This window comes from Panthera pardus, unplaced genomic scaffold (assembly GCF_024362965.1).
Source record: "Panthera pardus isolate Hobbes unplaced genomic scaffold, ASM2436296v1 HiC_scaffold_4, whole genome shotgun sequence".
NCBI classification, from domain to species: Eukaryota; Metazoa; Chordata; class Mammalia; order Carnivora; family Felidae; genus Panthera; species Panthera pardus.
This window is the reverse complement of record NW_026526969.1, coordinates 14594632-14621034: the sequence shown is the minus strand read 5'-3', so window position 1 is coordinate 14621034 and position 26403 is coordinate 14594632. Positions and strand designations below refer to the sequence as shown.

Here is a 26403-nt window from a genome sequence, read left to right as displayed (position 1 = left end):
CTCCCCTCCTGCGGCGGAGCTGGCCAGGCTGCCCCGGGGCTCCCAGACACGCACACAAACGCACACACGCCTGTCCCTGGGACACCCCCTCGCTTGAGAGCCATGGGAGCTGCGTGCCAAGAGCCGAGGTCGGCGCTCTCAACATTACCGGAGGACACTGGCAGGTGCCAGGTGTCTGCCAGAACCAAGAACTGCACCAGGGTCCCATCACCTCCTCTCCCGCGTGTGCGAGCCACAGGCTTCACCAACGTCACTGCCACAGCCCCACAGCGGTGCGGGGACCCACTCGCTCTCTGTGACCCATCCTGACCTCCCCGGTGCCACCAACCTTCTAAGACACAGGTAGGCGGCCTAACAGGTGAGGTTCCCATGCAGACCAGGGAAGACTGGCGTCCCATCTCCCAGGACATCCGGGGCCCAGCGCGGTCCCAAGGTGTCCTCGGGCCAAGGGCGTGCTCCCCCCACCAGGGGACAGGGACTGACTGACAAGCGCTGCCAGCTACCACATGCCAATCGCTCTGCCAGCCGATGGCTAGACGCCATCCCTGACGTGTAGACGAGGAAGCTCAGACTCGGGCAAGCCCGCAAGTGGCCCCCTCTGCGCAGCCTTCCCGCCAGGGAGAGGCCCTGGACCCCAGGCCTCTGCTGTTCCCTGTCCGCGTTGCTCCCTAGGCCGGCCTGGCCACCTCTGCTAGTGGTCATGCGAAGATGATCCAGAGGGAGCCCTCAAATCCAGACCTACGCACCCGTGACAACTCCCTCTGGCTATTTCTGTGACCCTTCAAACGCACATGTGCTACATAGAGTCCACAGCTCTCCCTTCCTAAGAGCCAAAACCTATCCCCGTGTCTGCCCCATCTGCCTGCACCCTCCCAGGCCCCCAACTGGGCCAGGTCACCTCCTGTCTCGCATGCTGAGGACGTCTCTCAGCCACTGCTCTGTCCCTGTGGCACCCCTGCTCCAAACTGGAGCCAGTCACTGTCACAGCCGGCTGCCCGCCCCATCCCTCGGCCTACTCAGCAGCCTGTGGCCTCTGTCCTGGGCTGCACACTCACCCTCCCCTTCACACTTCATCCCCGACCTGCCCTGCCACCGCCTACCCCACCCCTCCCCTGGGCCAGGGCCCCCCAAAGGCTCCCCGAGTACAGAAAGTGCTGTCCTAGGCCCGGCTATCCCTTCCGCCGTCTGGGTGGTGCTTTCAAGAACGTGTACCTCCCACGAGGCGGGGAGCATGCACTTGGGCGGCCGTGCCCAGCGCACAAACTCGCCCACCATACATTCTACCCACGGGCTCTCCACGACAAGTGGGACAGGAAGGACACTGGGGATCCTTGGCAGGGACAGCCTGTGGCCTCCGTGCCCCACCGACTGACCGATCCAGGAAGATAACTTGCAACCAAAGCTTCGATGGTCCTTCCCCAGGCAAGACATCGGTAAGGGACGTGGAATCACTGGCCAATAAAAACAGACTTCCTGAGTACAGGCCTCGTTAAGTCGGTTAATGAAAGTCATTAAAGCAAGCCGGCTGGAACAGGTTCCTTTCCTCAGGGGTGAAGGGACTCAGATTAAGGGTGGAGACAGGCCACTGGTCGGTGACCCCGCGGTGTGCCGCTCCCAGCCCTACAGCCCCACAGCTGTGAGACACAGCTTCCTGGAGCCCGCAGCCCTTCCGGCCATCACTGAAACCAAGGCCGGCCTCGGGGACCCCCAAACTCTGCAGAGGGGACAGTCTCCCGCCCCGTCCCCTAACTATACCACATGCAGGAGGAAGCATCGCGTGCCTTTCAGAAACTGGGCTCTCTGGGCGCGACACAGAGCGAGAGAGCTTGGACCAGCGCCTCCAACACGGTGAGCGGGGGCTCAACGAGGCGCGTGCCGGCAGACACGTCAGTTGCACGTGCATCGAGCGCTTGCGCAAAGACGTACCAAAGCCAGCAGCGCCAGCGGCCGGCAGGAAGGGAGGCCTGTGGCCGGCAGAGCAAGAGGAGAACTGTCCCCATCGCCCCGACACGTCTTCTCAACGCCGAGCCACGTGAACGCAGCGCGTGTTCAGACGAGGGTCTCCAGCCCCCTGTGATCTCAAATGACCCCGGTCGCTCCACAACGGCTTCCCACAGGCCACAGAAAACACCCAGTGAACTTCCCGAAGCCCTGAGGCCTCAGCGCCTGTGCCCGGAGATGCCCGGGGTCCCCACCACGTCACCGCCTGTCACCACGAACGCGTGCCCTCAAGTAAAGACCCCACTTGCGGCCGCACAGGAACCTCACTCAAGATGAGCACCTGCGGAAGCGAAACGAAAGAGCGACAGCAGACACGGGAACAATTAACGCCGCGCCTCCTCGCCAAGGACAAACCTGCCGTGGCCTCCACGGAACTAAGACTTCGAGGAGACGTGAGGGCGGGAGGAACCGCCGAGCAGGGCCCCCGCTCCAGGCCAAGGGTCTCCACTACCGCCCGTCCAGGGTGCACTCACGGCCGGCAGCCCGAGTGAGAAAGACCCAGGCCTCCTGGTCCCAGCTGTGCCACACGAAGACCGGGCACGGCAGTACCAGCCCCTGGGGGGTGGCCGCCGCCACCCCCTGGCGCCTACCCAGCTGGTCCTCGCCTCTCCCTGCACCTGCACGCCTTCTTCCTACGTGCCCTGCCTCCTCCTCGTCCTCAGGACGGCCACCGCTGTAGGGCACGTTTCCCAGGAGACAAGAGCCCACCTGTGGCCACGGCCAGAGCCTGCGGTACACAGCAGGTCTGAGGAGCGTCCTCCCAGCTGGCCCAGACGCCATCCCCACTGCCACCGGGGCCTGAAGCCCGCGCGGCGCACCAGAGCCGCGGGGGGGGCGCGGTGCGGTGCAGAGGCGTCAACGCGTGCCCCAGCGTTCTGTCCCTGAGACGCCGACAATGACAGGGAGGTCCGGGCTTCGTACCCGGGAACAGTGGGAACGACACAGAAGCAACAGTGCAGCAAAGCCACGTCACACGGCCCATCGCGGCCGCCCTGCAGTCCCGAGCCGATTGGCAGCCACCATCTAACGGATAACCCCGCTTGGCTTCTAAGAACACAAATCTGCGCTCGTGCCGTGACCCTGCTTCACGGACACGTGGGCTCCCACTCGGTGCTCACAAAGGCCAGCCACCCTCCAAGCCGCGACCCCCAGCTCGTGTCCACACAACCAGAGCCCATGTTTCCAGGCAGCTCCCAGCCCCCTCCCCCTCTGCCTGGGGGTGGGGGACCTGGGCAGGGACGAGGGAGGACCCCCCAGGAGGACTTCAGTAAGGCCTCTCCAAGTTTGCAGCAACCGAACAGGGAGGTGCCTCCTCCCTCTCCAACCTAATCCCCGGGTAACCCAGCATAGCCTGTTTTGCCTAAATCCTCTCGCTACCTGGCTTTAGACTTTTTACAATCGATTTAACACGATGTACAGAGGTAGAAGGGCCGTGTCCATAAAGCTGGAGTGAAGCCCTCCAAAGCGCTTCGAGGGCCACACCGCAAGTGCTGAACCACCAGGCACGTCCACCTGGGACAGGGCACCTGCCCCACCGTCTGCGCGGCCAGGGTGACCACACACAGGGCGGAGCCCCTCCAGGAAAGCGCTGCCCAGCTTGTATTGCCCACGGTGCGGTAGGCACGGCCTGCTGTGCGCACGGGGGCAGAGGGGACAGGACTGTGCCCCAGGCTGCGGTCCCCGTCACAGCCCCCTGGGCAGCCCAGCCCCGTCCGGGACTGCCGCAGCGGGGCCCGGTGTGGGGAGCCGGCCCGTCGGGGATGCTGCTCCGTCCAGCCTCGCCACGCACGCCCGCTTCTGCCCGCTTCTGGCGAGCGGAGGCCAGACTCACATCTGAAACCTCAATGGGGAGCAAGGGACGGGCCGGGGCTGCTCCCCCGGACCCAGGATGGGCTGTAGCAACTGAAGAAAGTCGGTTGTCAGGAAGCTCTCTGCCGCACCTGTCGTCTGATTCCCACCGGATCACAACAGTGTGAACAACACGGGAGCCTTGTCGCCGCAGCCAAGCCAGCCGACAGGGGCCCCGTCCCAAGTCACAGCTAAGCACACACACGGATGCACAAAAGCAGAGCAGTCCTATCACGACTCACTCGGCAAACGTCTACCACATGCGCTGGCTGCCAGGCTCGGAGCCTCTGAACACAAGCCCCGCTCTTCCTTCACGAGACCGAAGACTGAGGATGCCCAGCAGAGGGACAAACACGTGGCCGAGAGTCAATCACGACAACGCCTGCTTCTGTCGCTGGCCTCCACGGGGACCTGCAGAGCCGGGATGGGCTCACAAGTCTCCGGGCCCTGCCGGCACAGCTCTGGGGCCGCCGGGGCCCAGCCCGCCCCAGGAGCGCAGGCCGACAGAGAGCCCAGGGTGGGTGAAGGCGCCCCTCCGGGGCCGGGGCTCCCAGAGAACAGCTTCCGGTAGACAAAGGAGCCGGTGAAGGAGGTGAAGGAACAATGCCACGTCCACGGCTGAGGCCACAAGAAAGAGCCACCCTTGCAAGCGCCCAGAAGGTGAGACTCTTGCCCAACCTCCTCCTCCTCCTCGTCTGGAGCCGCAAAAGAAACCAAACCGAGACCAAGAGAAACGGTGAAAGAAGCTTGACGGCACGCCCCCCCCCCCCCCAACGCCGGCAGCGCCTCGCGTCCCGAGCGACCCCAGACCCGGGGCATTAGAAATGGCGACCAGAGGACGGGCGGCCACAAAGGTGTCAGGGGCGGCCAATGAGAAGGAATCGTGCTCCGCCTCACTGTCATCCTGACTGGCCTCACACATCACACATCGGGGGCGACCGGTCACCTGGCCAGCCAACAAAGGCCGCGGAGAGGGAAGCATGCAGGTCGGTGCCGGGTTCCCGTGTCCATTGCGGGTGACAGGCCAGCAGTTTCAGGGGCACGGCCGCCAGGCCTGAGAGCCAGCGGGACCCGCCAGCCTCTCGGCCTCCCTAGCGCCAACATCCTCCGAGACCCGTCACTCCGTCGAACCTGCGGGCTTCCTGACAGGCGCTACGCCCTCCCAGCCGGACTGAAACCAGGCCAGACCCGGGGACAAAAGGACGGGGGAAGGAGCCAAATCGCAGAGGCTCACACGCCACCAGCAAGTCATTTCCTCTACAAAATTAGGGGCTTGACTACAGAGGGACTCAACGTGCATTCCAGGCCCGCTGATAAGGCTTCCTACAGTGGGAACCGCCAAACGAGCTTTTCAAAAGCCGCCCGCTGGAGAGTCCTGCCTCCTCGCGGCACCGCGGCCCCACACCGCGTCTCCGCCGAGACCTCGGAGAGCGTGCCGCCCAAACTAAGCGGTGCCACTCGTACGCCGGACGGCGTTTCTGGAGGGCAGTCCGGCACCATCTGCCGATCTCAACACATCCGTCTTTGAGGCAAAACGCCTGCTTGAGAATCTGTCCGGCCACTCAGGCGCCGCTCACACCGCGAACCGAAGTGTCCGCCAACGGGCCTGAGGCAACACAGAGCTCGTCCACTTCGCGGAGCGCCGTGCGGCTCTTCGGTTCAGCAGTGCCGCGTGCCGGTGCGGAAGTACCGCTGGAAATCCACCGGGAACGTGCAGGACGCGGACCGAGCGCCGTGTGACGGAGGGCACCACAGGGCTCGCGTGCTCGTACGACTTCCAGAAAGCCACACGAGAACAGAGGCAGCGGACGGGGCCTGGACACACCGGGGGTGAGCACGGGGACCCCGGCCCCCTCCTCTGAGAAGAGCACCCCAGGCACGAGAGCACTGCACGATGGGGGACCGGGCGGCGGTGACAGAGAGCCAGCCTGGCTGAGGGCGATGCGAGGTGGGAGGGTAGCAGTCAGGGGAAGGCGGGAGGAAGGAAGGCGACTTTCACTTTCTGTCCTCCCCCCAACCCCCCCCCCCCGCCAACCCGACCCCCCCCCCCCCACCGCCGGTGGTGAATTTAAGCAGTCATGCCCACGGCACCTGCCCCGAGGCCCCAAGACGCAGGCCGGCAGACAGAGCCCGGGTCAGTCCCGCTGCCCACGGGCCCGACCGGCTCAGGGGATGGGCTCCACTCAAAATGGAAGCTTCAGCACCCCCACCACAGCCTCCTATCGCCCACAGATCAGCTCCACAGAGGCGGGACGCACGTACGAGCACGCACACGCAAGCGGCCGCCACAGTAGCCGAGGACAGGCGACTTCCGGCACGTTGCCAGGGCCCCTCACGCCCCATCGCATCCCAACCCGAGACGTGCGTGGCCTCCTAGCACCCGGCGTCAGCAGGTCTCCCCCACGTCCGAGCACCGTAGTCGGGCTCATCGCTCGTGGCTGCGGAGCACCCCCTGAGGATGCGTCGACCCACTCCCCGCGGCCGGGCAAACCCGCCGTCCACACGCGCAGGCTGGTGGGAATAGGCCGCTGTGAAGACTCCGGGACTCGTCTTTGTGAGGCCGCGTTTCCACCTCTCTTGGGTGAGAACCAGGACGGAAGAGCCAGGTCACGTCGTAAACCTGCAGGAAGCCACCAAATGGTTTCCCAAGTGCCACCTGGCCCAGGGTTTGCCTCTTGCCTTCACTGCGTCTTTCTGAGAGCAAAGGTGTTTCTCGTCTTGGGGAACTCTAAGTGACCGATTTTTTTCATCTTTGGTTCACGCTTTTGTGTCCTAAGCTTCCAGAGCCTTGGTGTTTCCCCAGGTTAGGTCCACGCCCCACTGGTTCAATGCTGGAACAGTAAGGGACCAGAATCTACATCTGTCCATACAGACATCCCCCTGCATCAGCACCGTCTGCGGAAGACTGACTCTTTCCCACTGATTTATCTTGTCACCTTCGATGGAGACCAACAGATTCCATACTCTTGGGTTATTCCGGAACTTTCTAGTCTTTTCCGTCAACGTGTAAGTCTATCCTTATACCATTAACCCACTGCCTTGATCAATACAGTTTATGGTGCATCTGGAAATTAACCATCATAAGCCCACGGTTTCTTTTCAAAAACAAGGCTGGCTATTCTAGATCCTTTTTGTCTCCATAGAAACTCCAGAATCAGTTTGCTGGTTTCTACCAAAAGGCCTGCTGGGACTTTGGTTGGGAATGCACTGGAGGTGAGTATGAATTTTAGCACACTGACGTGTCCCCACCACGGACTCCTCCAACCTGCGAGCACGGGATCGCTCTCCAATTGCTGATATCACTGCTAGATGACTTCCTGTTATTCTAGAAAGAACTTCTACTTTACAGCGTGCAGATTTCCGTTGCATTCAGCCTCACATTTCCAACGCGACTCTTCGGGGCTGCGTGCCTCCAACTGTTCGCTGCTGGCACACAGAAACTCAGTCCGCTTGTGCGCGTTGTCCTCGTAACTGTGAACCTGCCAGACCTACTACTTCCGGCTCTTTACAGATGCCCAGAGACGTCCTACACGGACGATCGTGCTGCCCCCCACCAGAGGCAGCTTTACGTCCTCCCGCCCGGCCGCGGGCCTTTCCTCCTCTCTCCCACTGTGCGCTGGCCGCACCGCCGCCGCCGCCGCAGAGGAGCGGGGAGAGGGCGGGCTAGACACAGGGACAGCAGGTGCCGCATCTTGGGGAGGGGGGGACCCTTCCACTCCTACACTGCTCAAAGGTTGCGATCGTGCGTGGGTGCTGAGTTCCCACCAACACCTCCGCACCTACAGAGACGATCACGTTTCCTCTCTAACCTATTTAAATAGCAAACGACCCCGGTTGTCTGAAGGGAAAGGCCCGTCTACTGCTGCAGGTACCCCCCTTTGCTCCATTTTCCCACCGGCCTCTCCGTCAGTCTTTCCCCAGTGCCCCCGGAAGGTCACATCCAGGCTGACACAGACACAGAGTGTCTCCTGGTGTCCGCCTTCAGCACCTTCAAACCTTTCCGCCGGGCCGCGCTCCCCGGACAAGGCTCAGCACGTCACAGCTCTCCGCACGCCGGCGCGATCTGTGTACTGCTGCCGAACCCCTCAGTCGGCTTTCGCTGCCCCGGGATGGGGACCTGCAGGCACCACCCTCCCCCCGCCCCCCGAGTACGCAGGCCCCACCCAACACGGTGCAGTATTCCTTCCCACCAGGACTCTCCGAGTCCGGCGGCCCACCTGCCTCCAACCCGCAGGACCCACGTGCTGGAGACAGGCGTCCAGCAACATCCGGGTGGACGAGGCTGTCTGGCAGACAAGGAAACTGGCACGGGGCTTCCCTACAGGGTCACACTGCCGGACCGCCCCAGCCAGCTCACGTAACCAGCTCCCTGACACCTCTGGACTCCTCAGGATGTGAGAAATCCCGAACTGGGAGAAAGGTGGCAACGGTCAGGCCGTGTCAACTCCAGGGGGTTGGTCTGTTCCAGGCATTAGACCCAACCTATTCCCAACCTTGGCAAGGCCGCAGGGCCCTCCAAGAACGTGCGAAGAGCCACAGCCTTGCGCCCAGAGGAAAGCCCATGCAAGGAATATCTGTGCTAAGACACCAGAATCTCATAGGCATCAAGCATTTGAGGATCAGAGGCTGGGCAAGAACAGGGCAGGGGTGGGACAGTCAACGGCAGCCAGCCGGCCACCTACAGGCTACTCCTCCAGGCCGTGGCCGTAGCACGTGAGGTCCACGGGGAGCAGCAGAGGGCCTGGAAGAACTACAGGCAGAGGTCTGGAGCCAGAAAGCCAAAGGGCCCGAGGCGCTCAAGGCGCAGGGAGCAGGATCACGGGGCCGGGGGCGCCACCTAGTGGCGGCAGCTCTCAAAGCCCAGGAGACCCTGGACAGGATCCGGGGCCTGGGGGTCACCACACACACCAAGCGACACACGCCAAGCGAGTCCCTTCAGTCCCAAAGTGGCGGCAAAGCCCTGGCCTAAAGGCCAGGAGAATCAAGCCTGCCAGGTCCTAAGGTCCTAAGGCCCTCCCGGCCCCTCCAGCTCCTGCTTCCGGGGCACCTGCTGGACTGGAACTCACTGCCGTCTCTCGGAGCCGGCTGGTCTTGCTCTGGGGGCGCAAGCCCCCGGCCTAGCATGAAAACAGGTTTTCATAGGGAGAAGGTCTGACTTCCATGGTGAGAAACCACTATTCTAGAAAAATCTTTCCACTCGCAGATGTGTAAAATGAGGCACAAGACAGCCCCACAACCCTGAGGGCCAGGCGGGGGCCAAACAGAGATTCAGGCACCGCTCACCGAGGTCTGACAGTGAGCCGCAGACACGACGGCTACGCTGTCGGAGGCCACCCACCCTACACCCACCGGGGCCGACCCACCCCGGCCACCCACAGTGGTCTCAGCGCTCCCGACCGGGTCCACCCCTCCCTCCTTGCAGGGATCCCAACTTCTCCCTGTGCCCTATTTCCCTCCGCCCGTCTCCCTCCCCATATTCAACTCTGCCGGACGTAGGCTCCCCCAGGTCTCCCTCCCTGCTCACAAACCTCCAACTGCCCAAGACCTGACAAAAGAGGATGGCCCAACTCCTCCTCACGGCATTCAAGGTCAAGTGCGGTCTTGGACAGGCCGACTCCCTGCATTTGGACCAACACACAAGCCTGCAACCCACCGACTATTACAGGACACACAGACCCACCTCAGAGGGACACAAGTGACTGGAGGTGAAGCCCACCCAGGCGCCCTGCTGAGGACAGGAAGGGTGAACAGGAGACACTGAGGTTCCCCAGGGGCCCCCGCGGTGGCCAGGCACAGAGTGACCGGGCACACGACAGAAAACCTGCCCCTCCGGGGGACCCTCACCAGGGGTGCCGGGAGGCAAGGGCCACAAGGATGCCTCACCGCCTCCCCAGAAGCCTCCGGCTGCTCAGAAGGGAGGCCAGCACCGCTCCGCAGTACGTGATTTGTAAGCCTCCACACACACGGCCAGGCGCGCGCCGCATTCCCGGCGATGGGAACACTGGCCCAGGGCCAGGCACAGATTGGCGAGGGGCCCACGAGCCAGGGGAGGGCAGAGACGCCAGGGACAGACTCACACCCTCCTCTCCCTCCCGCCCGCCCCAAGCAGCCCCCACCTCTGAGAGCCCTCGACCACCCCCCTCCTCTGCCTCTCCAGGGCCCGGCCGCCGAGTGAACACATGACACACACACACAGGCGCGTGACCAGGCAGAAGCAGCACCCCAGCTGGCGGTCAGCCCGCAGACCTCTGCAGGCCCCCCCGCATGCCCCCCCGCGTGCCAGCCACACTCAGGGAGGCCCTCCGATTTGGAAGCGAGACCAAAGGGCCAGAGGAGGAACCACACTTTCCGCCCCGGCCAGAGGCGACTGCCAGCTGTGCACCAGCTCCAGGATTGACTGATGTCGAGGGCTTTGTGGCACATGCTGGGCGTTCAGACACTCCGCCAGCTGGTCTGATCGGGCACGAGTGGGCCTCTGATCTCCCACAAGAGAAAGAAGTCACAGAGGTTTCTCTTCTGACGAGCCTCCCTAGGTGCAGGAGGGAAGCGTTCTGGTGAGTTACTAAGCCCAGAGAGTAGGTGAGGCACCACCGGGTCAGCCCTCCACGAGTCTGGCGGCGGATGCAGCTCAGGAAGGAACAGCAGCCTCGTCTGTCCTCTGGGACTGAGCGGGGCAAAGAGACGACGAGGAGGCCATTTACAAGGGACAGACACCGAAGTCAGTAACGCTGATGGAAACCATGGCAGGTTCCAGAACCAGCCCTCGGACAGTGTAATTACGGGACAGCTCTTTAAAGAAGGCTCTCAATCTTGGCCCAGTTTCCAAGAGTGGCAGGAAAGACAACAGGGAGCTACAGTCTTAAAGTCGCACAAGCTGACGAAACAAGAGGCTCCTGAAACACCACAGCTCCAGACGAACAGGGACAATTGGTCTCCCACCAGCCCTCGCCCAGAACAGAACAACCAGACGAGGACAGAGCTGTTGGGAGGAGTCTATCCACAGGGGGGCCCAAAGTCCCGGGGACCGAGGGACAGGCAGCGATGCTGGAGAACAAGGGGCAGTAGCCCCCAGGACGGGCGGCAGGGAGCAGTGGAAAGGTGCCCCCCCAGGCCGTCCGGGCCATCAGAGGACAAGGCGCCAGCTCACCGCCCAGCTGCCCCCACCGCTGCCCCTCTGCATCCTGCCGCTCCCCTGCTGGCACGCCGCGGGGTCCTGACGGGACAACGATGCTCCCTTCTCACCCCTGACAACTCAGTCCATCTCCCCGTCTTCCATCTGCCTAAGGGGAATGGCTCGCCCCAAAAGCAATCGCTCCCTCAGTATAGGCAAAGGTCCTTTAACAGAAGCCACCGCTGCAGTGCGGTCAAACGCCTGCCACCACGCCACCACCGACCTTAAAGGAGAACGTTAAGACTTGGGCAGGGACAGTCCCCTAGTTGCATTTCCCTCCTGTCAGCAAAGTGCCGCGTCAAACCCAACAGGCGGTTGCACAAGCCGCCAGGCGGCCTCCAGCAGGGCTTCTGCCAGGGGCTCCAGCCACCGGGGGCCCAGGGGAGGCAGGACCTCACCGCCGGGGGCGCCCTCCGCCTACCTGATGTTCAAGCCCGTGGTCTGTTCCAGACGCTCCCAGCTCTGCAGCTTTGCCAGCAGCTTCTGCAAAGACAAGGAGGCGAACGCTGAGGGTGCCACGACCCCAGCATCTTCCCCCACCCAAGGCCTCCGCGGCGAGCGACCCGCCGCCCTTCTTCACACAACCCCACGTCGGTCCCCAGACCACCCAGCCTCATGCGGAGCTGTCGGCGACGAGGAGGAGGTTAAGTCTCCCTGACCCCTCAGAAGAGCCTGCCCTCATCTCAGCCGAACGCCTCGGGGCATGGAGTCCGCTCCGGAGCAGACGGCTCCCGCCCAACTACGAGTGCGCCTCTTTGCGGCCGGCCCCGCAGACTCAGGAAGAAGCAGGCCGAGCGGCACCCGAGGCAGACCGGGCGCTGAAGCCACAAGACCCCACGCCCCTCCCCCGGTCCAGGGGTTCCACGGGACGCCGGGCCCCAGGGCAGATGCACTCAGCCCTAGCGCCCAAGTGTCCACAGTGGACGTGGCCCCACAGGGAGAACGGGAGAAGGTGGGGACGTCCCCCACCTGGCGCCACGCGCAGGGCTACCTGACCCTGCGTTCCTCACGCTGCTTCACGCGGACCTGCATTCCAGGTCAGTCTCCCTCCCCTTCTGGAACGGAACCACCTGAGGGCAAGAAGCGCGTGCCTTCGTCCGGCCTCCCGTGCCCGTCGCCCGGGCCAAGCACGGTCCTGGCATCACCGCACTCCCTCGGTCCCTCGAGTGCCCCTACCACGTGAGGGCATGGGCCGGGTAACAGAGCTGGGCACAGAGCCGATGCTTAGCGACCACCTACCGACGCCAGGCCCTGGGGAAGTACTCGCCGTGAATTCACGGAGCCCCCACAACCCTGCAAGGCACACTCTGATGCTCCTCGATACACAGGTGCACGGAGAGGTTAAGCAACTTGCCCGGGGCCACAGAGCCAGCGAGCATCCATGGCAGGATGTCCCACGAGGCAGTGTGACTCGAGAGACAAAGCCTTAACCGGTGTCACAACTGTCCAGAGGAAACACTCCGTCTGGGGCTGCGTCTGCGGGCCAAGCTCACACGTCAGCCAGCACCTGCGAGGAGCTCGGCTCCCACCCCGTGAGGCCACAGGCCTCCGCTGTGACCAACTGCGGGACAGCTGCCAGCACGCTGCCACCACCCAGGAAACGACGCAGGGCTGCACGGCTCATAGGTGAGGCGGCAGGGAACGACCTGGGGGGGGGGGGCCGTGCAGAAGGACAGCGAGACCGGGGGACAGAGACCAGGAGGCTGAGCGCTAGTGTAACGTGTGCGCACCGGGCGAGACAGGCTCCCGCGCCCCCCGGAGCGCCCACGGGAGAAGCGCCCACGGGAGAAGCGCCCACGGGATGCTTTCGGCACCACGCCCTCGCACCAGCTCTACGAGCACGTCCCACAAACGCCAGCATGCGTCCCAACAGCAGACACAGGAGAGGAAACGGAGCCGGGCGTCCGTGCCATCTGCGGGTGGGAGCCGGTCTGTGTCAGGCGCCCCGCACCACGTCCCCTATCTGTACCAGTTTTCCAATTTCTTCCGGGGGGCTGAGAACAGAGCACGCGCTCTCACAGCTCCTCCTGGAGGCTCTCAGGAAGAACCCACTCCTGGCCCTCTCTCTGGCTTCTGGAAGCGCTCACCCTCCTCCACCTCGACGCCCCCACGGCAGGGGGCCGGGTCCTCCCCACAGGACACCCGCCTCGGCCCGCCGCCTGCACAACGATCCGCGACCGGGGGCCCGCTGGCTCCCGGTGGAGTCTCCCCACCGCGGGCCAGCTCGCCGGCACCCACACGTGCGGCCAGGCGGCTCCGGGGCCGCTGCTCCGCCCACGGCACCGGCCCGGCAGCTTCCACGTCTCAGGCGGGCAAGCGCAAGGCGGGCCCGAAACACCCGGGGTCCCCCACCTGCAGCACGCCCCCGGCCTCACCTCCTTCTCCAGCTCCAGGACCGCCAGGCTTTCCTGCATCTTCTCCTGGCGCCCCAGCCGCCGCCGCAGGCCCTCCAGCTCCTCCCTGAGCAGCCCGTTGGTCTCTCGCATCTCCCTGGGGGGCCGGACACCGCATCCCTCAAAGGGCCGCCACGCACAGGCAGGAGGAGCCGGGACAAGGAGTGCAGCGCCCCCCCCCCCCGCCCCCGCCCCTCTGCCCCGCCGCCCACCCCGCCTCACCGCAGGCAGGCGCTCTCCTCCCGCAGCTGCTTCAGCTCCCGCTCCATCTTGGGCAGCCGCACCAACTCCGACTTCATGTTCTTCACGACCGCAGCATCCTGCTCCTGCAGGGACAGCTTCTGCTCCAAATCCTGAGTGAGGCCGGGGACAGAAAGGACAGAGTCGACCTCCACGGCCCCGGCTCGCCCTCGAGGTGTGCCTCTGTGCCACGTCCTCGGCACTCACTTCCAGGGGAGTCGTGCCCGCTCGGGGGCAGGACCCTAGCGCAGGTCTGCCCCAGGGCATGCGGCAACGGTGCCCCGAAGAGACGCCTCGGAGAAACACACACACCGTCCCCCCACGCTAGACCCATTCCTGCCACACGAGCACCCAAGTGACAGGCGAGTCTCTTCCACGGGACAAAGCCTCTCCTCTAAGATCTCCAGTTCCAAGACACCCTGAGGACGACCGGCACCCAGCAGCGGCAGGACCCAACAGGCTCGGTCGGTCAGTCAACAAATGTTTACTGGGCCCAGCTCTGTGGCAGGTACGGGGTCATGCAGCGGGGACAGGGTGACACAGGACACACAGGAGGCCTCTGCACTTGCGCTCTGGTGGAAGGGCAGACACAGGCCGTGAAGGCGAGCGAATCCGGGGAGGTTGACCGGGGGGGGGGGGGGGGAGGGAACCAGGGCGGAGGTGACGTACCCGAAAACAGCACGTGGAACAGCAGAGGGAGCCGGGAGGCCCAACGGGGGAGCCGGCTGGGGAGGGGCCGGGAGGAGCCCAGGTCACTCGGGCTGGGGTCCGGAGCCCCAAGTTCCTCCGCAGGCAGGGCCCCCACCTCCGGACGCCCAGCCGCTCGCTCCTCTCGCTCGTGCGGCATCCCCAGCACCAAGCGCGGGCGCGCCACGCACAGACAGGCAGCGGTGTCAGCGGTACCAGGGCGCGGGCAGCTCACCGTCCCCAGGCGCCCTAAGCACACCCCCACCGAGGAGGCAGGAGGGGAAGAGCCCCCAGACATGGCCCGTGTCTGAGACGGAGTCACTCACCCTGATCCTCTGCTCTTGGTCAGCCCTCGCTTCCTGGCGGGCCTGGAGCTCCTGGACCTTCTCGTTAGCCTCCTGACATTTCCTGTCCGGAGAAAGGCACATGACGTGCAGAAACAGGGGTGTGTGAAACCAGCGGCTGTCCTCACCCCGGAGGCTCTCCAGGGTGGACCCTCACAAACATACTCCACCCCCTCCCCCCTCCCAGGGCACTGTGGCCCGTACCCTCGGGTCAGGGTGGGTGGCGAAGTCCACACCACGTGCAGGGCCCTGCCCAGCCTGCCACCGGCCCTGGTACAGCCACAGCCGAGGACCCACCAGGGACTGGCCCCCCCACACCCCCCCAACGCCGCCCAGGAGCGTCCAGAGCCCTCCTAGGACAGCATCTGCGAAGGCAAAGGCCTAGCTCCCAGGGAGAGAACTCAGCCTTCTGACCTCGCAGACTTCTGTCCTGCTCAGAGAGCTGCCTCCACTTGGAAGTCCTCTCCCGTCCACCCCACCCACCACCCCGGGGCGCCCTACATGGCCTTTAAAGGGAAGCTCTCTGCGAGGGGAGAAACTACCACTCTCCGCTATTGTTCTCAGAATACATAAAACACTTAGTGGCCAGCTTCAGTGGCCCCTGTGTCTGCCCCCAACAGCCTATGGACGGGGAGGACAGACCAGAAGGGCCCCCGGAGGTTCTTGGGGCTTGGCACAGGCAGCACGCCTGGTTGCTGGGTGCTCAGACCACAGAGGCCACAAAAGGAGCCCGGGCCCTCCTGTTCTTCCACACAGTTAACAACCAGACCCGAAACTCAGCCCAGGCCCCAGCAGGCCTGCCCGCACCACGCCCAGCGAAGGCGCAGAGCCCCGCCCCCTGCACGCCCCGCCCCCCTGCACGCCCCGCCCCCGCCCCAGCACGCCCCCGCTCACTTGCGCTGCAAGGCCAGCTGCTCCTGGAGCTCCTGCTTCTCAGACTCCAGGCTCTTCACCTGCATCTCCTGGTTCATCACGCTCCACTGCAGCTCCGAGACCTTCCCCTTCAGCGTGCTGATGGTCTGAGAGCAGAGCGGGCGGCCCAGAGCAGCTGAGCGGCTGCCGGCGCACAGAGGCGAGCCGCCCACCCCGCGGCGGCGGGACAAATGCCCCCACGAGAGCCTGCCCCTCCCATCCCCCTCCTGAGGGCAGGGACACAACCTGGGAGGGCATGCCACCCCCTCACCCCATCCCTGGCTACGCGGCCTGCCTCGCATTTCCCTCAAGCAAATGGGAAGAGACCGGGTCGTGGTGACGGGCTGCTCCCGAGACCGCCCGGGCCGGGTGACATCTGCCACTCAGGACCCTCGCTCGTTCCTAGCGTGCTTGCATGGCTCTCCCTCCACGCCTGCCCCGGTGTCTCCATCCGAGATGAACCCCCACCATGCCATCATCCCAGCTGAAACACTCCCTGTGAACCACAGCCAAGTCCCTGCCAACAGGTCGGAAACGGGGACTGAGGCCATCCTCAGAAGGCTACAGGAGCCCCACAGAACGGAGGAGCTGCGGGAAGACCGTGCAGACCCCGTGCCCTCATCCAGAAGCAGGGAGAAAGGAGAGCGGAGGCTGGGGAGGCTGGGGAGGCTGGCGAAAGCAGGGCCTTGGGACTTTCAGGGGCAGAACTTCTGCCCGGCCGTCAGACCACACCCTCACCCGGTGACCTCTAGTGACCATCTGCTGACCGCTCTCCTTCTGTGGCTGTCCCAGGGAAGCCAGCTCAGAGGCGTCCCTGTAAATTAGCCTCCTGGAGCGGAGGATGAGAACCGAGGACCCGCACCAGCGAGGAGGCCCACCCCTGCCCAGGACCCATGTTTGTGGGGGCCCAGGGGCACTGACACAGGCCATCCACGTCCCACACTCCGGCCATCTGCATGGTCTGCTCTGTTACGATGGCGCCTGCCAGCCTGGGAACCCAAGAAAAACGAAGGTACTAAAATACACTGATCTAAGAAGACAGCCTTCGAGAAGTCTTCCCGAACTCCAAACACGCACACCACACACCCGGTGCTGCGCTGGATACGGGACAGATGGCTGGCCGCACGCAGGACGCCGCTGCATGGAGGCCGGGCCGGCAGCAAGAGGACTCCCTGCTGACGGACTTCTCGAACCAGGCACCCCGTAAGAGAGCGCGGTGCGGGAACAGCGACAGCCTCGGTCACCAGGGAGGGCTTTCTCCAAGGAAGTAAAAAGTAACAAACAAAATTCAGCGTCCTCCTTCCTGACTGGCCGAGACCTTTCCCACTTCCGTGGCGGTAGCCTCCCCCCGCATCCGGCTCTGTCCCCCGCCCCCGTGGGCCGCACACCAGCCTCCCGCACGCAGGCCCCGGGGAGCACGCAGGCCCCAGGAGACAGCTCGGGCAAGCACGCCAAGGGCGACACGGGGACTTGTCTTGAGCCGATCACGGCTCCGCTCCTGCCAGCATCCACATCAGAAGACAGATGTAGGAACAACGTTAACATACTCCCCAGCGTTGCCAAGGCAAAAATAACCTGCCGCTTCCCGAGATCTATCAAGTGGAGACGCACGCAGAGACAGAATACCAACGATCCCGCGCCCCCGCTCCTCCCCCGGCAGCGCTTCATCTCCTTCCTCCCGGCGCCCGCGAGCCGCAGCAACACCGCAAAGGGACAGGGAAGGTCAGGAGAGCCCCGTCTCCACCAGCATCAGCGTCTGGGCTCTGCTTCTGAAATTTATACAACCTTCAACGAGTCGAGGGAATAAGGAGCAGGGCTCGGATGTGCTCTGGCTTCAAAGGCGCTCTCAGATGCTAACAGACCTACTAATCAAAGACATGCAAATCCAGAAGCACCACTTACGTCTCCGGAAGAGACAAAAAAAGGTATCTAGGTATTTCCAGAAGACTTCCAGAAGATCCACGACAGGAAAGGCTACAGGGAAACCAGAACCCTCAACAATGCTGTCAGGACAACACGGCAACTGTCAGCAGAAGCCAGCAACCTCAAACCCCACTCCTAGGAACGCGCCTGAGTGAGCAACTCAGTAGAAACAGAAAGTACACGCCACCTGCCGCGTTCGTATCCCGTACGTACTCATACCAGGACGCACGCACGTAAAACAGTTTTTTAAGTGACAAAACACGGGCCAGTCGACCATTAAAAGTCCTAATGACAGAGACTAAGACAACGTTTGACTCATTAACTGAAAACCACGAGTGGAAATGAGGATCTGTACCCGGATTACGACGGACGACGCAGAAACCATCGGCGCAGGAGCGGGAAGGGGACTCTGAGGAGACCGGCCCCGCAGGACACGGCCGCCCCGGGGGCGGACCCTCACCTCGCCGGCCGCGGCCAGGCCGTCCTCCTTCTCCCGAAGCTTCTGGCCGGCGGCGTCCAGGCTCTGCCGGCACCGCCTGTGGCGCTCCAGCTGCTCCTTCATCCTCTCCTCCGCCTCGGCCTCGCGCTCCTGCAGCTGCCGGATGCGCGTCAGGAGCTCCTGGTTGCGGTCCACCTCGCGCTGCCAGAGCGGGGACAGAAAGCGGGGGACAGTGAGCGGGGGCGGGGCGGCCCAGCCCACCCTCCCCGGGGACAGGCGCGGCCATGCCGCACACCCCGCTCCCGCGGCGCACATCACCTCCCGCAGCCCTTCACCCCCGCCACGCGTCTTATGCCGGGAAGGCAGCCGCAGGACCAAGACTCCCTCGCTCTGATGGCCCCGGGGGGGGGGGGGGGGGGGGTCCCGAGAGCCAACGGTCGGCCACGGGGAGCTTACCTTCAGCCCCAGAAAGGAAGGGACCACAAAGCGGGCACCTAATGCTGCTGGCCTCTGAGCGCTCCCCAGGAAGGGGAGACGCGCAAGCCCCCCGCAAGGTCCGCCAGCACCCCCAAGGCAAGTGCTCACCCCAGGGCTCTGCAGCCCAGCACCACGGGGGAGCAACACGAAAGTGGGGACACAGCCTGCTCAAGGGACACACGGGAATAAGGAGCTACAAGCGTGGCCTCCGAACAGCCAGGGGACCCTTCTGCCACGGAAGCACGCCACAGAGCAGGGTGCGGCATCTCTGTTCGGGCTGCCAGTCCCAAGTGCACACAGGGCGGTCCGTGCAGGTCCCCAGACCTCAGACACCAACCGGAGTCTCACCATCTAGAGGCTCCAGAGTCCCACCCACTGCCAAACTGGCATCCCTGAAAACCCACGACACGTGTCCCAGACAAAGAAACCACGTGAGAGCTGCTCGCTCAGGCGGTCCAGGTCCCACGCAGCCGCATCTGCGGGTGGGAAGGGAGAGGCCTCTCAGAGAGAGAGGCCACGCTCAGTGAGGGCCCGGGATTAAGCGCAGCCCGCATCCTTGGACTTACCCAAGACAAAACTTCCACCGACCCTGCCACGATGCCCCACCCATTCCAACATATCCTAAGCACCTGTAAGGTGCCACAGCCCGTGCTGGACCCTGGAGACCCAGAGCAGCCAGGAGGCCCTGTCCTTGACAGACTTACGGCCCAGGAAAATTCCAGGAGCTGCACACCCCGTGCCTTCTGCCTGAGAGCCAGGCGGGTAACACCAACACCACAATTCCTACCATCTCGGGGCCCCTGGTGCCACCTCCACACCCCTAATAAGGCACTTCGTTACCACGGCCTTCCCCTGTCCCTCCCAGGACGACCCTGAGCAGCAGCTAACACCACACATTAAGAGAGAGACCCTCTCAGAGCGGCACCAGGACAATGCCAAGGCCATGGCACCCACTCGCAGCCCGTGTTTCCGGGCTACTGGGCCCACGCGGCACACCGTGGCCAAAAGCCTGCGTACCAGGTCGAACACATCAGATTAGCATCACGCCCTCGAAGACATCAGCTATTTTTACAGGACTAGGAAAGCATGCAGATATGCTACGTAAGGCAAGAACGGGGCCAGACATCCACCCCTGGGAAAGCGTGGGCAGGTCAGAGACTTTCCGGTCCAATGCTTTGCTGGAGTCTGGCAGCATTTCCACAAATCGTCAGCACTTATTAAAAAACCCTGGTGAAGTGCTGTTGATCAAAGCAAAGGAAGCAAGGGATTCATGCCCTAAGTAAAAACCTAGCACCTTCTCTAGGTAACACGCTTTCCCAGCCTGCCCTGGGTAAGCCAGGGACAACAGGAAGTACCCCCAGGCTGGAGGTCTTTTTTTTTTTTCTTTTAATTTTTAATTTATTTTTTAGAGACAGAGAGACACACACACAGAGTGCGAGCGGGGGGCAGAGAGAGAGGGAGACAGAGAATCTGAAGCAGGCTCCAGGCTCCGAACTGTCAGCACAGAGCCCGACGCGGGGCCCGAACCCATGAACCGTGAGATCATGACCCGAGCCGAAGTCGGCGCTTAACCGAATCAGCCACCCAGGCGCCCCTGGAGGTCTCTGCTCTGGGCCCTGTAACCACGTGAGCAAGACCGGTCCAGCCCGGACCTGAGACCTCCATGCAACCCAGTGACTTTCCAAGCCTGTCGCCCCGTGGCACCTGGTATTTCTGCTGGATTTACACCCCAATTCTTGGCAGGGGTGGGGAGAACGGGCAGCCCCGCAGAGAGGAACGCCCACCGGCACCTCGCCAGGCAGACGGCAGGCAGTCCTCCCCCGTGCGCTGCCCCCTCAAGGACGTCGAGCACAGTCACTCTGTGGCCTCAGGAGGGAGAACAGCTTGGCTCCCAGCCGGGAGGGCCACCTGCCCGGCGGCCCAGCAGGCACCGTGCACAGCGCCCTACGCCGGGCCCGGCCGCCCGCTCGCACCCACCTCGTAGCGCCTGGCGCTGGTGCTGGCCGCCCGCTCCAGCTCCACTCGCGCTCTCTTGTGGCTCAGCTCCATCTGCGTCTTCTCCCGCTCCACCTGGACGACCTGGGACTTGGAGCGGATCCGCTCGGCTCGCTCCTCCAGCTGAGCAGGTCACACCCGAGGGAGAGAGAACCCTTAGCAGCCGCGCCGAACCGCTGGGGGGTTCGCCTGACACTCGCACGCTGACACCTGCTCCCAGCAGGGCCCGTACTCGGCCTCGGGGGAGAAGGACGGATGCCCGGTCTTTTGTTGGAAAACGGGTACACGGAGCCAGTAAACAGAGAGGACACAATAACAGGAAGAGAAGGACCTATTTTTTTTTTCCATTTCTTTTAGCATTTGTTTCTTTTTGAGGGACAGAGAGAAAGAGAGAGAGAGAGAGACAGAGCGTGAGCAGGGGAGGGGCACAGAGAGAGGGAGACAGAATCCGAAGCAGGCTCCATGCTCCGAGCTGTCAGCACAGAGCCCGTCGCGGGGCTGGAACCCACGGACCGTGAGATCGTGACCTGAACCGAAGTCGGATGTTCAACCGACTGAGCCCCCCAGGTGCCCAAAAATGACATGTTTTAATAAGGCGGTGTGTATGCTTGTTTTAGAGAAAAGAGCATATTAGTTTCCTACTGCTGTGCAGCAACTTACAACAAACTTAGCAGCTAAAACCCCACGTTAGCCGCCGTCAGGCTCTGTGGGCAGAAGGCCAGGTCGTGCGATCAGGCTGTCACAGGCTAAAATCAACACCCAGTGGCCACGCTCCAACCTCATCTGGACCATGAGATCCTCTCCCACACTCACATGGCTGGAGGACCGAGGTCCCGTTTCCTTGCTATCAGCCCCGGGCTGCTGTCAGCCCCTGGAGACCACCCACATTCCCTGCCACGTGGCCCCTGGCCACCTCCAAAGCCAACAAAGGAGAATCCCCCATATGTGGAATCCCTCTCCTGCTCTGTCTCTGACTTCTCGATCTGATCTAGTGACCTAGGTTTAAAAGGCTCATCTGAGTAAGTCAGGCCCAGCATCATAAGGTCAACTGACTGAAGTTCTTAATTCTGTTGGCAAAATCCCGCCGCCACAATACCTAGCGTTTAAGTGGGAGAAAGTGTGGCCCACCTGGGGCCGGGAATTCGGGAGCCGTCTTACAAGTACACCCACCACATTGGGTAGGCACATAAAGGTGAGGTCAAGCCTTGAAGGGCCTCGGAGGACACGTCAGTTTCGCAGACCCACTGACTGTCAGGGTCTCTGGCTCACGTGGACTAGAGCCTGACCACTCCAAGAATGCCTGGTAGCACAGCAGCTCCAGAGCACGAGAAAGAAACGCAGAATCTCAGGCTGCGCCCCACAGATGCCAAATCAGAACCTTCCCCTTAAACATATCAGGTATTCATGTGCACACTGAAGCGTTACGGCGAGTGGTTCCCAGTTCCACCAGGGATGCTTGGCAACGTCTGGAGACGCTGCCGACCGTCAAAAGACGGGCAAGCGGTACGTGTTCGCTACCGGCACCCCGCGGGCAGAGGCCAGGGATGTCGCTCAACACCCCGCAAGGCGCAAGCCTGTCCTGCAGAACAAAGAACCACCCACCCCAAAACGTCAGCCGTACCACGGATGAGAAATCCCAGGCTAGGGGAAAGGTATCTTCTCTACCCACCCCCCCACCCACCGTCTCTCGGGGCTCAAGTCCACACTTCACTCCTCTGACACTTTCTCTCACTTCCACCCCCACCCGTTCACGTGGGGGAGTTCCGAACTGTACCTCCTGTCAGACTCACTGGCCTTCCCAGCCTCACTCTGTGCCTGCAGCTAGGGCTCCCAGCTCCCGTGGGCACCACTGCACAGGGACCAGGAGTCCCAGAGAAACAGACCCATGGACACATCTTCCTGAAACATCGACTGCACGTGAAGGAAAGTAACTGAAACGTGTTTATGTCGAAACCAACACTGACATGTAGCAGAGCGACTGTAAACACTTTCCCACGGAAACAAGAGGCTTAAAAAAAGGGCAGGGGGCCCGGAATGGTAGTCAAAGCACTGATTTCCAGGCTCCCCCCAGACCTGTAGGTTCTCAGTTCCCTCATCTGCCATCAGGGGGCAGCTTGGTAGGGCAGAAAACCACTGACGGATGTCCCGGGCCAGCTCAGGACCAGGTCAGGGCCCGGGCAGCCTACGGCCGCAACACTCTAACCAGCTCGCTCTGGCCACGGCACCCGCCTACGGGGTCCCGCAGACTGAGGAAGCCCTCCACAGCACTAGCTTACTGAAAGGCTGGCCTCTGAATTTCTAGATTCTATAGTTCCGACAGGTTGGCCAAAAGTTGCCAGACATTTGCATCAACAAAACTGTAACACTTGTGTAGACCAAAGCTGCTAACTTCTTATTTTGCCAGTGAGCAAGACTCAAACAAACAAAAAGCACAATTGCCACCAGCGTTTCCAAAAAATGCTTTAACGCCAAAAATAAATGTAAAAGATTCAATTTCAGAATGAAAACCGGTCCTTGCCAAAAAATGACAGTGAGCAGCAACTCAGCCCACAAACAAACAGAAATCATTCAATTATTCAGCAAACGAATGCACACAAACACACCAGCATGTGTTTGACCAGATGCTGCCTGGGCCTCCCTGGGGCTCCCGGGCTCCATCAGGGGCCGTTTCCCTGGGATGGCTCAGGCCGCACAGCACAGGGGAGCTGCTGGACGCCGGCAGTGCAGAGGGGCGGGGGCCAGGCGCAGGCGCCACCCCCTGCTGGTGAGGGCCCAGTGATCCCTGCCCCCGTGAGACTGACCCCACAACTCTGTGGAACCTCAAGTCCTCCAGAAGATCTGACCCCTTTATCACGGTGTATGGTCAGTGTTGCAAGGAAGTGAAATAAAGGAAATAGGACTTTTTTATCACAAAACTGTAAAAGCCACATCACGGCAGAGTGAAAACAAGATCTGCAAACACCCCCCACCCCCACCCCCACAGTGGTCTGAGACCAGGGCACACCCAATCTTTCTCTTTCTTGGAGACCCTTCCCGACCCGGGGACCGGGGACCCGGGTGCTCCCCGGCACAGGCCCCACCTAAGGCATGTGTCTTCCCACCTGGAGCCCCGGAGCCCCTCCCGCGGAGCCCCTCCCGCCGGGGGCACTCACCTGCATGCTCTCCTGGTACTGCATCTGCAGAGAGCCCTGGGCGGAGGTGGGAGCATCCAGTCCAGATCCTGCCTCCACCCGCTGAGAAATGAAGTTGTTCAAAGACCTCAGGGTGGACAGCACCGTGGTGTTCTCCCCCAGGTCGTCCATGGCCACCTGGCTCCTGCAGGAAGACAGGGAGGGCCCACGGTGAGCGTCTACAGGCACCATTAGCTGCACCAGCGCCAGGGGGAGGGGGGGGGGGCGCCTCTGGGCAGCCCCGCCCTCCCGACGCTCACAGTGCTCACAGCACTCCCGAGCCCATAACCACATTTCCGGGGCCAAGCGGGAGCCCACACTGCCACTTGACCAGAGAAGAAACAGAGGCGTCAGAAGACCACGCCGCTGAGCCGCTGTCACGGTGCTGACCTGCACACCAGCGACGGACAGACGGCTCCCAGAAAAAGATGCCCAGCAGTCCCACGGCACATGGCCCCGTCAACACAAAAGACCCAGCCTCTGGGAACGAGAAACAAAGCAGGCCGCAGTGGCGATGGCTGGCGACCCCAGCGACGCTAACCGTAATCACCGCTAACGATGACCTTAATAGGCATTGCTAGTTTCGACCAAAAAGAAACGTACGTGACGCTGAGCACTGAGCCTTCTCGAGCCTCGGTTTCCTCATCTGTAAACTGAGGACCAGGAAAGCCTCTTTGCAAAGCTGCCGTGAGGATGACAGTGCCTGTCCTAAGTTTCCAGAAGGCAGGGGTGAGTCATGCCAGATCCTCACTCGGCCTGGAACTTCTCACAGGACACCTCAGACTTCACAACAGGCGAACTAGGTGTTTGCACACGTGTGAGACGTGAGAAAGCGAGGCTTCAGAAGCTACAGAATGGACTGGATCCCAGGCCCACCTGGCTCTCAGGTCCAGTTTGTGCTCCACGAGCCAACGCGTGAACAAGACCAAGGAGCCGCATCCCCGAGAGCAAGGGACTGTGGCTTCACGCGGCCGGCCCGCCCCCCCCATCCACCAGCGGGCACAGGTGTGGACTGCTACAGGTGCCCACCGTGTCCCCTTCGGGAAACAGGCTGGCTCGCAGCGACTTCCCCCAGGTACCAGGCTGAAAATGTCTCCCCGCCAACACCCCAGCAGAAGAGACTGAGAAATCTTAGTTTGGTTGTGAGTTTCCTGTACGAGAACCTTGGCCCTCTGCACACAGAGCCCTTCTCCTGTGCAGGCCATGTGTCCGCCCCTGGACAACACGGCTGTCCTCGCCAACTCTCAATCGCACTGGGAGGGAAAAGGGGACTGCAAGAGCAGGGCAAGCGCTCAGTGCTGACAGCGGCGGCAGACAGCTGAGCTCTTCTCTGGAAGCAAACCCTTAGGTCTGCCAAGGTCAGCCCCGGGCCATCCTCTCCTTCCCCCCAGGAGAAACTGAGCCGGTAGGTCCCGTGCAAGAACGGATGCCTGGGATGCACTGGGACCAAGGGAACACACGCGTTGTCAACTGCCTGTAACTGGGCCACTACACGAGGCAGGCGATCAGGCAGCAGCCTCCACTCCATCCCCTTTATCCCACAGACTCCACACCCCCAGGCTGCGCGCGCCGCCTGTCACCTGCCCTTCTCGGCCAGGACATCGCCCAGGGGGACCTTCGGCGCAAACTCCAGGCACACGTGCGTCGCCCCCCGCCCGCCCTGGCCTCCGGGGCGTTCAGGGGCTGCAGCGCGCTCCGCTAGAAGAGGCGCGGGTGACAGCACGCGGGCCGGTGCAGCTTCCCAGCCAGACGCTGGGTGGGGGTAAGCCCCGCCCCTAGACGCCACCGCCAGGGACCCCGTCCGGACCCCGGCCCGTGTTCGCACCTCAGCCCCAGCTCCTAAGACCCCGGCTCCCGCTCCCAGCACCTCGGCTCCGAGGACCCCGGTCCCGACTCGCACCCGAGCCCCAGCTCCGAGGACCCCGGCTCCGAGGACCCCGGTCCCGGCTCGCATCCCGGCACCGGGGACGCCAGCTCCCAGGACCTCGGCCCCGCTCTCACCCCGATCCCCGTTCCCAGGACCCCCGCTCCGACGACGCCGACCCCTCTCCGAGGCCCCCGCTCCCGGCTCGCACCCCGGCCCCCCGCTCCCTAGAGCCCGGCTTCGGGTAGCACCCCGGCCGGGCTCCGAAGACCGAGTGCGGGAGGGGGGCAGGAGGGAGGAGACCAGTGGGCAGGGAGAGGGGGCGCCACCCGCGCCCAACCTGGCTCCTCGACCCCGCCCGAAGCCCACCCGGGACCCTGACGCCCCGCCGCTCACCTCAGCTAGCCCGCCGCTCGCCTCGGCCGCCGCTCAGATCTCCCTCCTCTGCGCCCGCGCCCGCGTATCGCGAGAAGTGCCGCCGCGCTCTCGCGAGACCTGGGCAGGGCCGGCCGTAAATCCCGGAATCCGAGCACCAGCGGGGCCGGGGACCTCCGCCTGCTCCCCAGAGCGGTCCGCTCCCTTGACACCGCCCTGGCAGGACTCGCACCAAAGGCCGGCCCGCGGGACTGTCGGGGTGCCAGTCTTCCCGCGCGGGACGGGCCTCCGCTGTGGCGGTGGCCTCGCACCGTATTGTGTGGAGTAGCACGGCCCAACGGTGGCCTCTTCGGGACAAAGTTGCTGGCTCTGACAACTCCCAAAATTTCGTTACGGTATTAGCTTGAATATGTTTTTAGTTTCCACAGGGTCCACTGGAAAGGCAAAATACTCTGCTTCTAGGCTACCCTCCCAGCGCCCTGTGAGCTCCCATAGCCAGCGATCATCGTCCAGTAACACAGGTCTCGCTCCCTCCTGAACCTCGTCCTCCAGTCTCCCACCCCA

At 63.1% G+C, this 26403-nt stretch overlaps 1 protein-coding gene across 4 annotated transcripts in view; it reads right to left on the bottom strand.

Moving 5' to 3' along the window:
* Positions 1-25983, bottom strand: part of MAD1L1 (mitotic arrest deficient 1 like 1) — a 317342-nt gene extending 291359 nt beyond the window's left edge. For all 4 annotated transcript variants that reach the window (XM_053893964.1, XM_053893965.1, XM_053893967.1 and 1 more), the window contains exons 1-9: positions 25861-25983; positions 23583-23745; positions 20413-20553; positions 17980-18159; positions 15579-15703; positions 14667-14748; positions 13636-13766; positions 13396-13510; positions 11442-11503 (exon numbers count right to left, since the gene is read on the bottom strand). In XM_053893964.1, coding sequence (XP_053749939.1) covers positions 11442-11503; positions 13396-13510; positions 13636-13766; positions 14667-14748; positions 15579-15703; positions 17980-18159; positions 20413-20553; positions 23583-23732 — 986 coding nt within the window. In that variant the 5' untranslated portion in view covers positions 23733-23745; positions 25861-25983. The remainder of the gene's footprint in view (positions 1-11441; positions 11504-13395; positions 13511-13635; positions 13767-14666; positions 14749-15578; positions 15704-17979; positions 18160-20412; positions 20554-23582; positions 23746-25860) is intronic.
* Positions 25984-26403: the final 420 nt, after the last annotated feature.